At 49.5% G+C, this 16,126-nt stretch overlaps 8 protein-coding genes across 8 annotated transcripts; 4 read left to right on the plus strand and 4 right to left on the minus strand.

Moving 5' to 3' along the window:
- Window positions 1–110: 110 nt before the first annotated feature.
- ACLA_045390 (uncharacterized protein) lies at window positions 111–1,810 on the plus strand (the record flags this gene model as incomplete). Its single annotated transcript, XM_001271499.1, has 5 exons — window positions 111–245; window positions 301–741; window positions 813–1,113; window positions 1,214–1,287; window positions 1,349–1,810. 5 exons carry the CDS (start codon window positions 111–113, stop codon window positions 1,808–1,810), a joined length of 1,413 nt encoding a protein of 470 aa, XP_001271500.1.
- Window positions 1,811–2,080: 270 nt separating this feature from the next.
- Window positions 2,081–3,253, minus strand: sec13 (GTPase-activating protein SEC13; the record flags this gene model as incomplete). The annotated part of the gene is made up of 5 exons (XM_001271500.1): window positions 2,081–2,405; window positions 2,467–2,876; window positions 2,961–2,991; window positions 3,054–3,169; window positions 3,248–3,253. 5 exons carry the CDS (start codon window positions 3,251–3,253, stop codon window positions 2,081–2,083), a joined length of 888 nt encoding a protein of 295 aa, XP_001271501.1.
- Window positions 3,254–3,942: 689 nt separating this feature from the next.
- pex20 lies at window positions 3,943–5,416 on the plus strand (the record flags this gene model as incomplete). The annotated part of the gene is made up of 4 exons (XM_001271501.1): window positions 3,943–4,056; window positions 4,113–4,916; window positions 5,024–5,147; window positions 5,262–5,416. The coding sequence occupies 4 exons, from the start codon at window positions 3,943–3,945 to the stop codon at window positions 5,414–5,416; spliced, it is 1,197 nt and encodes a 398-aa protein (XP_001271502.1).
- An 826-nt stretch (window positions 5,417–6,242) lies between these two features.
- On the plus strand, window positions 6,243–7,018 carry ACLA_045420 (uncharacterized protein; the record flags this gene model as incomplete). Its single annotated transcript, XM_001271502.1, has 2 exons — window positions 6,243–6,896; window positions 6,974–7,018. The coding sequence occupies 2 exons, from the start codon at window positions 6,243–6,245 to the stop codon at window positions 7,016–7,018; spliced, it is 699 nt and encodes a 232-aa protein (XP_001271503.1).
- Window positions 7,019–8,221: 1,203 nt separating this feature from the next.
- On the minus strand, window positions 8,222–10,010 carry ACLA_045430 (putative RSC complex subunit Sfh1; the record flags this gene model as incomplete). The annotated part of the gene is made up of 3 exons (XM_001271503.1): window positions 8,222–8,336; window positions 8,405–9,571; window positions 9,667–10,010. The coding sequence occupies 3 exons, from the start codon at window positions 10,008–10,010 to the stop codon at window positions 8,222–8,224; spliced, it is 1,626 nt and encodes a 541-aa protein (XP_001271504.1).
- Window positions 10,011–10,927: 917 nt separating this feature from the next.
- ACLA_045440 (putative general stress response protein Whi2) lies at window positions 10,928–12,007 on the minus strand (the record flags this gene model as incomplete). Its single annotated transcript, XM_001271504.1, has 5 exons — window positions 10,928–10,948; window positions 10,998–11,262; window positions 11,313–11,662; window positions 11,726–11,861; window positions 11,925–12,007. The coding sequence occupies 5 exons, from the start codon at window positions 12,005–12,007 to the stop codon at window positions 10,928–10,930; spliced, it is 855 nt and encodes a 284-aa protein (XP_001271505.1).
- A 105-nt stretch (window positions 12,008–12,112) lies between these two features.
- Window positions 12,113–12,474, plus strand: ACLA_045450 (uncharacterized protein; the record flags this gene model as incomplete). The annotated part of the gene is made up of 2 exons (XM_001271505.1): window positions 12,113–12,137; window positions 12,173–12,474. 2 exons carry the CDS (start codon window positions 12,113–12,115, stop codon window positions 12,472–12,474), a joined length of 327 nt encoding a protein of 108 aa, XP_001271506.1.
- Window positions 12,475–13,451: 977 nt separating this feature from the next.
- ACLA_045460 (dipeptidyl-peptidase III) lies at window positions 13,452–15,737 on the minus strand (the record flags this gene model as incomplete). The annotated part of the gene is made up of 3 exons (XM_001271506.1): window positions 13,452–14,567; window positions 14,623–15,502; window positions 15,610–15,737. 3 exons carry the CDS (start codon window positions 15,735–15,737, stop codon window positions 13,452–13,454), a joined length of 2,124 nt encoding a protein of 707 aa, XP_001271507.1.
- Between the last annotated feature and the right edge of the window lie 389 nt (window positions 15,738–16,126).

Below are 16,126 nucleotides of genomic sequence, written 5' to 3' on the forward strand. Positions count from 1 at the left end.
ATCAAACAATATTCGGTACACTCGCTCAAATCCAACCACGAACCCGAGTTCATCTATCCCACTCTTTCTAAGATAGTGAAGCCAACAGCAAGACCCAGTCTCAAGCGGTTATGTCAAGCAGCTCCAAACAGACGAGTCATAACAACCCGCAGAAATGCCAACCAGAAGCTAGCAGGCGAAAGATAGTCCGGCAACCCAACATCCGTCCAAGAGCATCAAGCGCCCTTTTGGAGCTCCCAACAGAGGTGTGTTCTTCGCATCAATGCTTCGACAAGCCATTCACTGATAAAATCACCTCAGATCATACAGTATATCGCATATCTCCTTCCCGATGATGCTGATATAGCCAGTCTCACGTTATCCAGCATCCGTCTGGCCAAGAAAATTCTACCAGCTCACTCGTCTGTCTGGCGCCAACGATTCAAGGACCTTTATGGTCTAGCCCAAGAACACTCCTCGGCAGAGCTCAAGATCGAGTATCAGATTCGGTCAATCGTGCTATCTCAAGAGATCAGCTTCAATTTCGGCCAGAATGACGAGCAGACATTGTGGCTGGAGGTGCTGAGGGACATGCTTCTCGAGACATTTGCCAATTCCCCAAAGGACAGTAAGGCTGCTTTGAAGACTCTTGGTCAAATTCGTAAGACGCTCATCCATTCGGAGTTCCTCAGTCGGCCTCTAAGCGGTTATAACAATGCGAAACCCGATCCACCTTCTGATCTCTTTTGCAGTGTTCAGCTTGTGAGTACAAATTGCCCCGGCTAAACTTCATTTCAAGATTGAGAAGAACATCATTGACGAATTTGCGGTAGTGTCTCACTCATCTCGCTTTGGATCCGTCAATGTCCGCCTGCTGCCTTCGCAGTGATTATGACATCGGTACCGTCTACTCTTATCAGACCGACATCGCCGAGCCTTTCGTGAGTCTGGAGAAGCCAGACCTTGGGAAGATATTGGATATTCGCAACTTTTGGCTTCGCCATTTCCTGAATCCCAATGAAGTATCTTTCCACAATTCTTATGTAAAGTTGCCCCGGGGCCAGCAACCGGGACCATCGAAGATTCTTGTCGACGGCAGTCCTAGTCTTAGCACTCACTGGCTGGGTTATTATTGTCAGTGATCATCATTCTTGCCTTCTCTCATCGTCCCAAAAGAAAAAGCTGACATAATGAATCATCGTTCGACTTACAGCATGCATCCATCCGTATCCAGACACTCTGAGTATCCTGGAACGTCGTCAAACATGTGCGGACCTAGAAACACATTTACCACAAATCGACCCTATGGTAAGTCCGTCCTACGTACACAGTCGGCGAACAAACTGACTGACTTGAGGCTCGTATCTAGTTCCTGCAAATCAAGATGGATCCCGACCCCTCGAATTGGCCAATGTTGTTTGAGACTGTCATTCCCCTTATGGGAACGCAAGAGCGTCGTTTGTACTTTCGCGGAATTCAACAGCAGCACGGATCTGATGACAACTCTATATATCTGGTGCGCGGCTTTGTGGAATCTATTGTCGAACCGCAGGGCGGCTTTCCTGGTTGGCGTCGTTTCTGTTTTGCCATTTATGATCCTGATAGAGAACAACTTCCCCTTCTCTCGGAGGAAGATGAAACAACAGGCAAGCAGGATCAAGAAATGTGTCTTCCTGAGGAGGTTTGGCCACCCTATGATCTGGAAATGGAATTCAATTGGATCCACGGGTATGAGGGCCTGATCCTTCCCAGCGGCACGCTCATGATCGGACGATGGATTGATATGGTGGATACCGATGCTCGAGGGCCCTTCATTTTCTGGACCATATAATGCGCCACGTTGTTCAGGCGTCAGCTTGCGCTGGGGAGGGGGCGCACATCGTGAATTTCAGTAGCCAAGCTCCTTGTTGCTTCGATAATAGTCTAAATCATCCTCACGGATCCAGTGCCCTGCAATGCGGACTTTTTGGTGATACATAACGTTCAAAGCAAAATTGGGTGAAGAGCTTCGTGGATCCGTCCATTATAACATTTTGAAAAGAAGGAAAGTTGGGATATGATAACAGATAATTTAAAGAAACGAACAGAATCAGCAGGTCTACTATTCCTCGATGTCCTTTACCTTTTCCCATTGTCCCTTCAGGTTCTCCTTCCACAGACTGACTTTGTTGTCCCCTCCGCTTACGGCAAGTATGTTTCCACTGGGGCTCCAGCTCACTCGCCAGAGGACAGTGTCGAATTCAAGCTGCTGGCTAGTCCACTGGCCGGGGTTCGATGCATCGGAAGTCCAGATGCGAACTGTCTTGTCTTGAGATGCAGAAGCAATGTAGGATTTGGAAAGGATGCTGGGAGACCAGGCGACGTCACGGACCCAGTCGGAGTGGCCCTCCAAGGTTTGCGTGATGTTGTAAGTCTTGCTTTCAGGGCTGTATCGGTCGGCGGTTAGCGACCTAAAAGAATGCGCAAAAGTATTCCAGAGGTACATACTTGTAGTCCCAGATTTTGAGGAGGTTGTCACTGCCGCCAGTCACGAATCTCCGCTGCTGACCGGGTCCAGGGTTGGAACTGATCAAGCTGCCGGGAGCAGCAGCAGGAGCCCAGCTGATGGAGTTGACGCCCATCCCGTGAGCGTGGAAGATCTGATGGGTCCAGCTGTTGTCGCGGAACTCGAGGACGCTGACATGGCCATCCGAAGAAGCACAGGCGAGAAGACATCCACTTTCATGCGGAGCCCATGAGACCATGTTCACCGAGGCAGTGTGGAGAGAGAAGTCAAAAACCTTTGTCCAGGCACTGCCTGCAGCTGGAGAGGTGGGGCTTTGGTGTTGTTCACGCCAGATAAGCACCTTGCCATCATATGAAGACGAGGCAAGGATCGTGCCAAACTTAGGGTGAGCCTGAAAACATGAGCAGGAAAAAATTAGCTAGAAATTCAAAGAGCTAAGATAGAGCCGAGCTATAGGAGAAGTGCTTGGACTTACCCATGCTACACACCATACGGCGCCTTCGTGTCTGTCTCCCGATGCGCAAATTAGCGATTAGACGATCGACGCAGGAGGAATCAACTAGCTTACCCCTTCAAAGTCTCAGCCAAGCGATGTGTCTCTCCCTCAATCTCAAAGATCTTTATTGTCTTATCGGACGAGCATGTCGCTAATCTGCGCCCGTAGTAGTCCAATCCGGCGTCGTGCTGTAGAAAGAGGCGACATTAGCCTCGATAGTCGTTATATGCAAGAGCATAGGGCAGACTTAGCATCCCTATACATACAATCATATCATCGTGCCCAGAATTTGAGATCACCTGAGCAGCTGCCTGCAATAACACGGGGTCACGACGTCAGTAAGAGCACTGTGTGAAGCTTAGGGGGGGAGAGAGATGAGAGGGCAAACACACCATATTGTCCAGTGGGGTACGTGAACCAAGTTCTACAGCAGCACAGAATTGCGGGGAATAGTAGAATCGCCGTGGATAGGGATATATCGTTGAATTGGGCGTTCTAGACAATCAGAAGGAGGGTCGGAATCAACACGCAAGCAACAGCTCAGAGGCACCGCCAGCTTGGCTGCTTTGCTGTTAGAGCCGCACCAGTGTGATCTTATCTTATCAGCATGAGTCTGAGTCAGCAACTTCTCCGGTCACGCTTCAAGGCACGTGAGACAGGCCTCGGCTTTATCCTCGGTCGGCTTATGGAGTACCCCACGGGCAGCGTTGACTCTCGGTGACTCCAGCGATATTGCATTTGACTTCCTGGTTGCGTTCTCCTATGTCTTCGAATCTTCTTGTGACTGTGTGACTCGAAAGCTCCGTGAGCATTTATTTGTTCGTGTCTGGCTCCATATCCTTCTAGGATTCTCATATTTTGTATCGCTTCCGCCAAAGATTGTTATTTACACACATCACAAAACGTCCTGGATAAACAGACTACCCCCGCGTTACTCTTCGAACTGTGAACCATCGGAATCATGAGTGACACTCTCTGCGGACCCTCGAATGCTCTGCAAAATTTCCAGAAGCATGCAGCTGTTGATCGAACACTTCAACAAGATCGACTGATTTCCCGGCAGTCACCCAGTCAGGTGAGCGTTCTATCGAGGTTCTCTATCTTCTTCTTACTAAATCATCTTGTATTCAGGGTTTCAGATCCCAAAAACCCAGCGAAGGAACGCTTGACCCCGAATTTGCTGCATTTGAATCTAATGTAGCTGGACTACCACTGCCGAACCTACAACATGCTGGGCCTTTCCATGCGCATGCTCCACAAATGCCGATATCTGGTCCTGCTGAGAGCATGAACTGGGCAACGGACTTTCAACAACTGCATATCTCAGGGCCGTCGCATCCTGTTCAGCAGCACCGCGTCCCGTCTGCAGCGCCTGCATCGTCACTTTCCCAACAGGGCTGGCACAATGAGTTTCTGAGCCAACAGCAGCAGCGGGCTCATGTCCAACAGCATCAGCCGTTTTCTGGAGGCTTTCAGCAATCATTATCACATGGCTATCCCATGCATGGAGCGACAATGAATGCTTTTCCCACCACACAAGAGACCGCGGCCAGTCAGCAACCGCTAGCGGAGACATTCGATGAATCGGCGTTCGAGGCGGCATTTAAGCAAGCGAGAGCAGATATGGCGGTGCAGGAAACAACTTTGACGGCGGATCAACCTGAACAGACTAGTGCAGAGGTGCAGTTGGACCCGACCGCTATTCAAGAAACACCCGAGCAGATCAAAATTGGGTCAGATACCATACCACAAATTGATAAGAGCGACCCGCAAGCTCGTGTGAATGATGCGGATGAGCTCGCCAGGACTGCTGGACAATTGCTTGACAGTGTCAGTCATGATCAAAGCGAGAAGTTCCGACAGAGCAATTTCCTTGCGCTGATGCGCCGCATTCGGGACCGTGAAGTCCAGATCGAGGGCGACAAGTTTCGTGAAGTCAGTACCAGTCCGTGACTTTCTCACATTTCGACTGGCGTCGCGTCAACGCTGGTAAAAAATGGATCTGTTCATGTGGACTCTTTTCCTTGCTAATCAATGTTCAGACTTCGCAGCCGTTACATCCTGGCGGCAAATATTACCCGGATGGCCAGTCATATAAGGCGCAACAACAGACCTCGATACCAGCGCACCAGGATGGGCCCAATATTATTGCATCCAGCAACAATAGTAAGTCCGACATCCTGAAGGCAAACACCGCACTCTGTTCGGAATGAGCGTGCTCGTATTGAAATTTCAATCTCGCGGTTCCATGTTCCTGACGCATTACAACCTGCCAAGCAGATCATCCCCCAGAAACGCCTTTCGCTCAGGGCACAGTCGGATTTACGCAGCCCCCGGAAGAAGCGTCGAGGACGACATCCAATCCATCGCTGCATGATGCAGGAGTGGGGGATGATAATTCCCTTTATGCAAGCTGGAATTATGGCGGCATTTGAGCCTAGTCAGTCATTGAACTTTATACCCGATTGGATTTTTGCATTTCCTTTCTGAAGCACGCGGCATTGGGAGTCATACGGAGTGTTCTAGGCGTATTCATTGGATTGAAGAGGACTGTGGATGTCCATATTTTGGCAACACTTGCATACACCTGTCAATTATCTGTGCATAGATACTGGAAGGGTGGCAGTTGAATGAATGTCTCAGCATCTTGCTGCGGATACCCATCCACGAGCTCCATTGAAGTGGCTGTATCAGTGGAATAGAGAACAGAGTACACGATCTTCCCTGTTTACTGATTTCTTTTTTTTCTGCATCCTCCCTTTGGTTATCAATAATCTCACTGGATTGATGGTTGGGGGTGACAAACAGCAGCCTGCACGTGATCCTATTCTGGCTATTGACAGACGGAAAAGAACAATACCAAGTCAATAAGGAAGTTGGGAGCATTGTTACCAACCACACTCTATTTCTTAGCAAACTCACACACATGCCAGGGTCTATTGATGTACTATTATTTCCTCCCGTCACTATTGGGAGGATTAGTAGGCTGTCATCATTTTGGCTGCATCAATAATACCTTGCATGCTATTGTTCTGGTTCATGTTGATCCTCAGGGCGCTTAACATCTATGATATGGTATATAAAAGGTGTGCTCTTGTACTGAGAAAAATATTCTCTCAACCTATCTTGATTTCATCTTTTGCTACCTTTTGAACCCTAATTTTATTTAAAATCATCTTTGAAAAGTCATCAGTGTCTCGCCTGGTTATTGCTTCACGTGCTGTATATCTATACTAGAATCTTAGTACTTCTATCAGAAAGATGCAACCCCCATCGGATGCCTTTCTTCACCACTCCCACAAGCTCAGAGAAGCGGCTGCCAACCTGCGCAATCGCGTGGCCTTCACACCACCTCCACCATACTCCTCGACAGACACACGAGGTCCAATCCAAGAAGAAAGACAAACTGGTGTTGAGAATGAGGACGACGACTACATCTGGGACGCCAGCTCGAATGTCAGCCCCAGCCCTATCACCATCAATATCGACGCATCCATCAATGTCGTGGGGAACGGCAACACGATCATGATCCCTTCAATGACCGGCCAGGCCCAGCAAGGGATCAGCAATGCTTCCTCCCGAGCGACTCCCCAGGAGGCTGCAACCTCTCCGTCACCCGCGGGAAAATCCGAGCCCACTACTCTACGAATAACCCAGAAGCATCGCCAGGCAAAACTAACCGAGATGGCCACATCGATCATAAACGCGCTGTACGAGTCGGGCCGGCTAACCGCCCCCGGGGAGAACTGCGAGTTGGCGCCGGTGGAGATCAACATCAACACGGGCATCAGGGTCGAAGGTAGTCGGAATGCGGTCTGTGTTGGTGTTCCGGTTCGGCTCCAGAGCAGCAAGGGTGGCCAGACGGGGGCGGAGAAACAGTACCTCAACTCGAATAGAAAGAGACGGGCTTTATCAGTATGTCTTTATCTTCCTTTACTTCTGGTAGAGTGTCTGATCCTTGGGGGTGATGGGTTGCTGACCATCTATTGCAGGAACCTCTCGAAGTACCAACCTCTAAGAAGAACTGCTTGACATAGCTGTGGGGATTATTCTGTCTGTGTGCTCATGTGTTCGCATCCGCCTTGACGCGGTTCTGCTGGTCTCCAGAATACATCAAGGCGTCGGTGTTAGAGGAGGAGGTCTCGCGTAATCATTGATAGAGGTAATTGCTTTCTTTCTTGCTCTTTGCTAGATATGTCTAATGCCCTTTGCTGGATACGCTTCAGTTATGTATTACTATTTGATGAAAGAAATGATACACGTATTGCAAGTCTTTGATATACCCCCCCATGCAATTATCCAGGTCGTCAGAAGGGCAGGAGTGTGGCATATCGATCAGTGTAATCGCATGTAGGTACTGACTAAAATGGTCAATAGAATCATCGATTTCCTTGCGAATCCAATCCTCGCTTAAGACATGCCCTGACTCTTCCAGCTCACATTGCATCTATCATTTATCATAGTGTTTACTAAGACAGGGGGATATAACAGAATAAAAAGAAAGATTACAAGACCAGGGAACAACAAACCATCACCCTTTCCCCTATATTAGTACAATACCTGCGCTGTGCTGGTCGTACTCAAAAGAGGAAGAACCAGACATGAAAGCCAAGCCAGATAAGTAAGAGAGACAGGAGATACGATGGGAGCCTGATCCACTGGGGCTTTCTAGGTCGAGAGAAGTACATAGTAGCAACTGCAACCGTTCATAGGAAGAAGCAATGGTTCCCCACAATTTCGAAAGCCAAGCCAGTGAGCTGACAACAAGAAGTGTGGATTAGGACGGGTAAGAGAAAAGAGGAAGGAAAAGAAACAACAAAGTCAGATTCAGATGCGCCGAGTCCTGCCTGGTAAAAGGTTCATGAGAGATATCGTGGCCAAACTAAGAAAAAAGTAGTACATGACTTATGTTCCCAAAATCATATAGAAAGGCTGTATGGTGGAAAGAACCAGCCTTCTGGAGCCAGACATGATGGATCAGGATGCCAAGGGCGTTGTGCTAACTGGATAGCTCGGATTATGGACAGCTTTGACATATCTGTGTCCGCCCAGACGAACTCACGCCTTGGTGATGACGAAAGTGAGTAATGAAATTGCCTTGCAGCCAGGTCAAGCGATCACCGACCGACTGGTACATCATGCCGATGCAAGTCTCTAGACCACTCCGGCGCAACCTTGTCACGTTCGTACAAGAGACCGCAATTATGGCAGAGGGTCTGAGCCGTGAGTTAGTAAGATAATCAACCAAAATGACAAGAATCTTTGCTCACCCTTGGGCCAGCTGGGCCATCCCGTACGGCCCAAACCGCAGTGCCCCATACCATACAGTTGCTGCATCTCCAAGTCTGGCGTTCCCTGATAGCGAAAGAAGACATACGTTAGCATCCATCCACCAGAAAAGCACGCGTGCTTAGGTATCATACCAATCCGATAATGTTCCTCCGCCTCCACCATACCCAGCTCCTGAACCAGTATCGGGAGTACCCCGTCCACCAGGAGTACCACCTCTGCCCGATGGACTCAAACTGCGGAAGCGCCTCTTCCGTTTGCTCCTTTCACCTCTACCTAGTGGCGTCTCACTGTCCACATCGAAGTAGCCGCTACCCTGTCGCGATATGTCGGGGGTAATGCCCGCAGTAGAGGAAAACCGGGCTGTTTCTCGCCGTAGACGTCTAATCTGACGCTCGCGATCTCCCTCCCGTTTCTCAATCTCCTCTTTGGAAAGAGTCTCCACCTTGGGTTCCCATTCGTCGCCGAGTCCTTCGGGATCATACCGCCAGCCAGCCTCAGTACCGTTGGCAGCTTGGTTGTCAATCTCCGTCGCGTAGCCTCCAATGCCACTGATCATGCCTCCGCTCTCACATACTTCTTTCTTTAACTTCAAGACAGCTTCGTAGATGCCGTGGGCGATAGCGCCAACCCACTCGCCGCCCAACCCCAGATCAGCGCAGGTGATTTGCGCGAACTCCTCTGCCATGCCGGGAGGATGCAGCAAGGACCACTCGAATTTGTCCGTGTACAGCCTATTCTGCAAGTTGATATTGAGATTGATCAGGCACCGGTATGCGTCGTCCGGATTCAGGATGCTGCCGTTGACTAACGGCTCTTTTGTTACTGTGATTGTGTTCGCTCTGCTGTCAGGCGTTGCCGCTTGAGCAGGAACCGGAGTCGCAGACACATCTCGGGAGGGATCTGTATGCGAGGAAGCTTGTTTTGACTGCGTGCTCTGGAACAGCGGATGTAATGCAACACCAGCGTATTCTTCTAACTGCTGACGTATTTGAGTACTGATGGCCAAGGTCATCGCCTGGGGATTTGGAAGGTCCAGATCCCGCACGAACCCCATCGCGAACTCTTCCGGGGTCGAGAGAGCTTCGTGGAGGTTCCAAAGAAATGTGTCCTTGATGCGAAACGCAGGTAGCGGGTCTGGTCTGCGATATCCGGGAAGTGTAGGGTTGATGCCAGGGTCTACCACACCTCGTGGCATGGGAAATGGTTCGAGAGGCTGATGCGCTGGGACTTCCAGGTCGATACGAATAGGTATGAGGGTGAGCGGGAGCTGCGCTTGAATCTGTAGTTGGTCTGCACAACTGTCCGCAATAAAAAAAAGAGTCAAGTCAGCATGGTCGCGAACGCCCATAAATAGGAAAAGGGGCATAAAAACTCGGTTCTAAAAGACACATACGCTGGTCGCAACATCCTCTTGATCATCCAGTCGCGGAAAATCCCTTGGACCTCAACAGGGCCATGGATCTCCTTCCCCAACTTCTCCGCCAAGGGGGTCTTATCAGCCGTTGACTCCTCTCGTCGAAGGCTCCTCAGCCCCGTAGGCCGTCGAGTACCTTCACTCTCATCAAAATCTTCATCGTCAAAGCCGTCTTCTGCATAGTTCACCGCGGTAGTGCCTCGCTTCGTTGTTCGCGGCGTAGGACCAACTTGGGTCTGAGGAATGACCGGCGTAAGTAACGCGTTTCCGTAATGGCGTAATCGCGGAGGATAGGAAGTGATATAGCCTCTGAGAGGGGACATGTTGGCGTTTAAGAGGATGTGGACATGCCCCTTTCAGATCCTGCGAGAAGAGCTTGCCGCAAATGCGAATCGATGGTACCCTCGTCCACTCTCCACTTCAATTGATCAAGAGCGAGAAATTTGTCGGCAACTGAACTTAAGAGCGGGATCAATCGGATCGCCTCAGATTCCCGATGGCGCTAAATGATCCGTGATTCTGCGAATTCGGTCTTGCGACTTGAAACCAAGCAATCCGATTTTCAAGGTAATGATGCTAGAGCTCCTTCTGTATGGTGATCGCGGTCAATGCTCCGCCTTTTTTGCTCTGTCGCGTTTCTAATCTACACTAGGCCTATTCTGGCATCAAAATCACGTGCATTTGCACTCTTTGGCCTCATGGCATGAAGGGAGATTTGATACTTGTATTGATGAACTTCTTCTAGCCTTTCAACTGTCATGATCCCTAAGCTATCTGGCAAACTAAGTGAACTCAGATGTGAGGGACTAGTTGTATTGAGAGGGCAGCAGCCATTGAATGCTCTTAGATCTGTAGCCATAATATAACTAAGTATTCTTGGGTGATTTTGACAGAAAAGGCTGGGAGGAATTATGTGTCTGACAAAGGAAAAAAGGGGTGAGCAAAGAGGATAGTGCATGGAGTCCCGCCAGCTAGTGAAAATAGTGAAATGAAGTACAGCACCCAGTAACTGAATACGCCATTCTGCTTGTTCGACGCAGACTTGGAAAAAGAAGCAGGGGGATATCGTCGAATCAGCAGGATAAAAAAAAGAAAAAACAAAAGAACTGAGGCAGGACAAGAAGGACAGGCGCTGATTTTTTATATCTGTACAGCATTTGCTGAGGAATCGTGCTGAGTATGCGATGACAGCGAACGTGGGGTCGAAAACGAGGCGTAGACATGAATGTCTCGACAGAGGCTATCTGAGCCCAATGACACTCTGTTTAGACATTAGAATAAAGATGATACATTGCGATGAGGTATCTTACCATCTCCAGCGTCCATACTCTTCGAATCCAGACCTTGACCTTACCCTCCACCCCCTCAACGCCGTCCAACTCAATACCTTCCCACCAGCATCTTCTAGCAGGCTTCCTCCAGAAAAGTAAGAGTTTTTCAGCCATTCCAACCGCGTTTTTATTCGAGAGATCACCCCGGATGTCGGTGCGAAGCTTAGCCAAGGCAAGGCTGCAAATGACCGCCTTGTTAGGCTCGGGAGCACGATGGCCCCATCGGTCATCCCTCTCAAAGCCACTGCACTTGATGAGCATATGTGTGAGGATGGAAAGGCATGATACACTTACCCCGCAGTCAGCATTTCAATCAGATGTTGTTCCGTCGATCCCGCTTCATCACTCTTCTTCAAGCCAGAGAATATGCCGTCCTGTTTTAACAATGCCTTTCCAACAGCGCGTTTCACGTCTAGCATCTCCGTGTGGTCGATATCAGGACGTGGTGGTATCGCATAGAAATCAAGGTCTTCGCGCAGAACGATGATCCCAGCCCGGTCTTGCAGTACATCTCTTGGGGACCCTAGCACATGCTCAGACATCTCTAGATCCGGAGACGTAGAGCCAGAAGGCGAGGACGACGGAATTGACTGCGCAACTGTACGGAAAAAATCGAGCATGTACTGAAGAGAAGTTGGGTCATACTAATGAAGGAATGTGAGCCTCGCTCGGCAACAAATGTGAGAGATGCCCTAGTGTTCACTTACATCGACGGGGTAAATATCACCCTCGTGGAATGTGCCCATATGTCCATCGGGAAGAAGGCCGTTTGGAAACAGTGATAAAAGGACGAATTCAGGGAGTGTCAACAGTTCATCTCTAGAGAGTGTGAACCGAGTACCACTGCAATTGATATCAGCATCACTCAATGCCATTTTGCAATAGGATAACCGGAAATCTCCTTACCGTAGCTCGAGAGTAATGTGTTCATCTCCACCGATGTCTATGGCCCCAAGGATGTGGTTAGCAAACACGAGATCTTGAGCCATCTTCTACAACAGCTCTGTTGCTGCCCGTGAACAGCGGAATCTCCATACCTCCGAGTGTATTGATTGGTGGGCCCCCTGCTTGTTGCACCTGAGTAATGATACTCGATGGACCTCCTGCAGCAGCCATCACGTATGTAAACGAGTCAATCGGACTAGACCCTTCAGTATATGGCGGGGGAGGTTCTCCGTCGTCCGCTGCCTTCCCTGATGTTTCTCCTTTCTGGAAGAATGCCTTGGTTTCCGCAACGATAGGCGACGAAGAATCGGGCTGTGACGGCTCGTCGACGAGTGGCGGAGGAGCTAGTACTGGGAGAGACTCCGATAAAGGCTCGGTGACGCGGACCTTTGCGCGATTCGAATCAATCACCGCGTTAAAGACGAGTGATGAGAAAGGTGGCGGACGCGACGAGACAAAGCTGGAGGAGGAGGCTTCCGAGCACGGGGAATGCGGCGGCGGCGCGGTATAGAAGTCGTCGTCGTCTTCCTCCACTTGAGGATCAGTTAGATGAGGGGGCCGCGCCGTGGTGGGCGAGCCAGAGCAGCTTGGTTGCGCCGACAAAGTGCCAAGTATTCCTGGGTATGGATTTGAAAGTGAAGGGCGGCCTTTACTCCTGCCTAAAGTTGCAAAGGCGAGATCGACCTGGTCAGTGGCTCCGTTGATCTGAGGAGGATCCAGACTCTCGAGTTCGGGCGATCAGGAGTTCCTAGAACTGGTCACACGTGTGGGATTATACAACACCCAGAGATGAAGAATTCTTAATTCACAGAAGATGAATTCGCCCTTTATTGCGAAAAAGATTAAACGATTAAGGTGAAGAGTCAAAAGAACAGCTCAGAGTAGAGTATGCTTGGCAAGGGCGATCGAAGAGGAGAGAGCAGAGGGAAGCGCTTAGGGAGAGTCGAATGGCAAACCATCAGTAGCGCAGTTTCCAGGCACATCTTGTCACTCTCTAGCTCTGCGTATCTAGTAGATACGCGGCTCAACTAAATCAATCAGCGATCCGATATTGATTAACTCTCGATACTAATGGAATTAACATGATATACTAGACTTGGAACAGGTTACTCATTAAAGGGAATATCATATATATACTGGAATTGTTATGATTCTGTTATCTGCCCCAAACGGAGAACACTATGCATACATACATCACCACATCACACGATTCGAAGCTGTATGAAAACTACGATTGTTAAAAGTTTCTATAGTGTAATGATGCCCTTTTATGCTATTGAGCTGCGATAGATTAAATAGAGACGGGCAGAGAATTACTCTGGGGCTAATGTGTCTCGTTGGTATCAACCACGTCGATAACTGATCGGGCCCTAATACACGTGCTGGTGTTTGTATATATAAACATAGGATTTACTTTATTCCAACACGGTGTCCAGATGCCAGTGACTATTGGATCCCGAATAATCCATACAGTCCATTGTGCCTGGCTTAAACATGGCGCTCAACGAAACTCTGGATCATACCCTCCAGCGTGGGTTCGTACTCCTTCAGCGTCACCTCGTCCCCTTCCAAGATGGTGTTGCCCTGCACGAAGATCTTGCGAGGGATCTTGTTCTTCAGGACGATATCGCGCACCTTGGTTCCCCACCACTCATCCACGGAAGTGATATCATCATACAATTGCTTGCCTGCTTCCACGTCGGCAGTGCTCTTGTAGACATGCAATTTCTGTAGATATCTCTCCACAGCGGGTCGTCCGTGAGTCAGGATCTTCGAACGATCCAATTGAATCTCGAGGTCGGACAGATCTTCCTTGGTATAAGCAAGCTTGACAAAGCCATCTCCGGCGTCCAGGAAAGTGCGCAGAATACTGTAACGAGCTTGCATATGAGCCTGTCCCCATTTCTGGGTCTTTGGATCCCAGAACTCGAGGGCGACTAGGCCAGCGCGAGCCATCTGGAGATATGCTGCAAATAGCACATCACCAGCCTCGTTGTTGAGGTCAACTGTGCCGTCGCCGAATCCGAAAATCTTGAGAATACTGAAGTCGCAGCTAAGAACCATAGCTACGCACTCCGCCCGACACTCTTCATAGGAAGATGCGATAGCTCCAAAGACAGAGCTCCAGGTCTGACCAGGCTTGTACCAGCTGGCCACGGGCTTGTTCGTGACCGGGCTTACGGGAGGGTTTGACACGTCGAAATTATACACTCCTGGAACAGTTTCTTGCAACAGCTTGCCTGTTCCATGTCCCAAAAGCTCATGAATGCCGACCTGTACTTCGAATGCTGGGTCACGGCATCTGCGATAAACCTCCAGGTCCTTCTCAGGGATGAAAGGCACAGGCTCATTAGGAGCCTTGGCACTCAGAACATTTCCAAGGGAGACGTTCTTGAATCCTAGGTTCTGACGAATATCGTCATAGTTGGGCAAATTGATACCAGCAGGAATACCAGAGGATTGGAAGCTGAGAACTTCCAAAGATGTGAAATCAGGACTAAGAAACTTGTCCTTCTCAAAGTCCTTACCCCATGGGAGCTTGGGGATCATGCTTTCGGCACTGTCCACAAGCTTTCCAAAGGCACGAGTGCGCTCGAGATTAACCTATTTGATGTTAGCAGCCCGACGAAGATTGATATCATGTCAATTCACCACTTACCAGTGCAACGAACCCTTCCCACTCTCCACGCACTCCATGGGGATCTCTGTATGTTTCCACAAATCCGAGATTGCTTTCCAAGATCGGCTTCTGATCCTTGACCCAGATACGCTGAGCCTCCTTGAAGGCTTCAATAGATCCGGAAGCGAATGAAAGAGCATAGGCATCATGCATTCTCTTCTGGTTGTCGTTGGCTGCGTTCAGCGAAGCCAACTTGACGCTATGGGCGATCTTCGCCATCTCTTCCCTATAATCACCGAAAACAAGATGAACATTTTTCCCTTTCAGCGCTCCGCCCAGCTCCAGGGTTGTGACGTCACCAAGATCGCGGTCCCTCACTGGAGGTGAGGATACACCCGATGCAATCAAGAGTTCGAAGTCGCCCGAGGGGCCCTTTTTGATGCGCGTATTCTCCAAGGGCAAGCCCTTCTGCTCCATCAAATCTCCAATGGCTGTGATCTCATCCTTGGTGATAGTGGGCGAGTCAGGATAGTAGGTAGTCATATGGCCATTTTCGGGATAACCCAAGTGCATAAGGGATTGATCATTTGTCTCGTAAATTCCCCCTCCGATGCTGTTAGCCTTTTCAAAAGCTTGCTTCGTCTCTGGTGTTACGGAAGCCAGGGCCTCCAACGCGGTAACAGGCAGCCGTGGGATAAACTTCGAGTCTCCGAATCCCTTGTAGTTACCACAATTTCCGAGGAACTGCGCAGCATATTCCAGGAAGAAACGAAGGTGTTCGTCGCTCACACCAGTCTTCTTCGCTAGACTGGCCCAATCTCCGTCACAGGCATTGTGAAGGGAAATGATAAGATCGTAGATAGGCTCGGATTCAGGCGAGACTTGACGCAAAGTGATGCGGGTACCTTCGAATGCAGCTCTATATTCAAACGATTGATTAGCGTCAACGTTTTGTCTTTGCCATCAACTGAAGAATCCACCTCTCTCTTAAGACGAATGACGTTCTGGAGCGTGCAAGAAACGGACCTGCTCAGGTAATGGGCATATTTTCTTAGCTTAGGATCTCTGAGTGAATCAAAATGCGACTTGACTTCGAGTCGAACTACTGTGGGGGGCGAGTCGGCCAGATAGTGCTGCTTGACCTTGTCATCCATCTTGATACGATATGAAGCTTCTGGTATAGCAGAAAATAGAGGAAAGGCTGAAGAGAAAGCAGCAGATGAAGATAGAGTAAAGGGTCGAGAGCGCAGCGAAGAGTGAGAAAGATGATTATAGAGGGGTAGGAGGGATGTAGAAGAGGGGTGGTGGACGGGGAGCAACCGCTGTTCCGACGGCAAGCGCCTCGAGACAGCTCGTAGAGATAGCATTCCTGGAGCTGCTGCAACCGCATGTCACAACTTATCAACTTAGGAGCAGTTACTGCCACAACTATGGATCTCACAGCGTAGACTTTTTTAGGCTAACCTATCATTCGCTGATCTGGCCAATGTTATCTTGGCACAAGTGGGGAGTTACCTTCCGAGCAATCTTAATCCATTATTAT

The sequence above is a fragment of the Aspergillus clavatus genome, genomic scaffold (genome assembly GCF_000002715.2).
Source record: "Aspergillus clavatus NRRL 1 1099423829800 genomic scaffold, whole genome shotgun sequence".
Classification (NCBI taxonomy): domain Eukaryota; kingdom Fungi; phylum Ascomycota; class Eurotiomycetes; order Eurotiales; family Aspergillaceae; genus Aspergillus; species Aspergillus clavatus.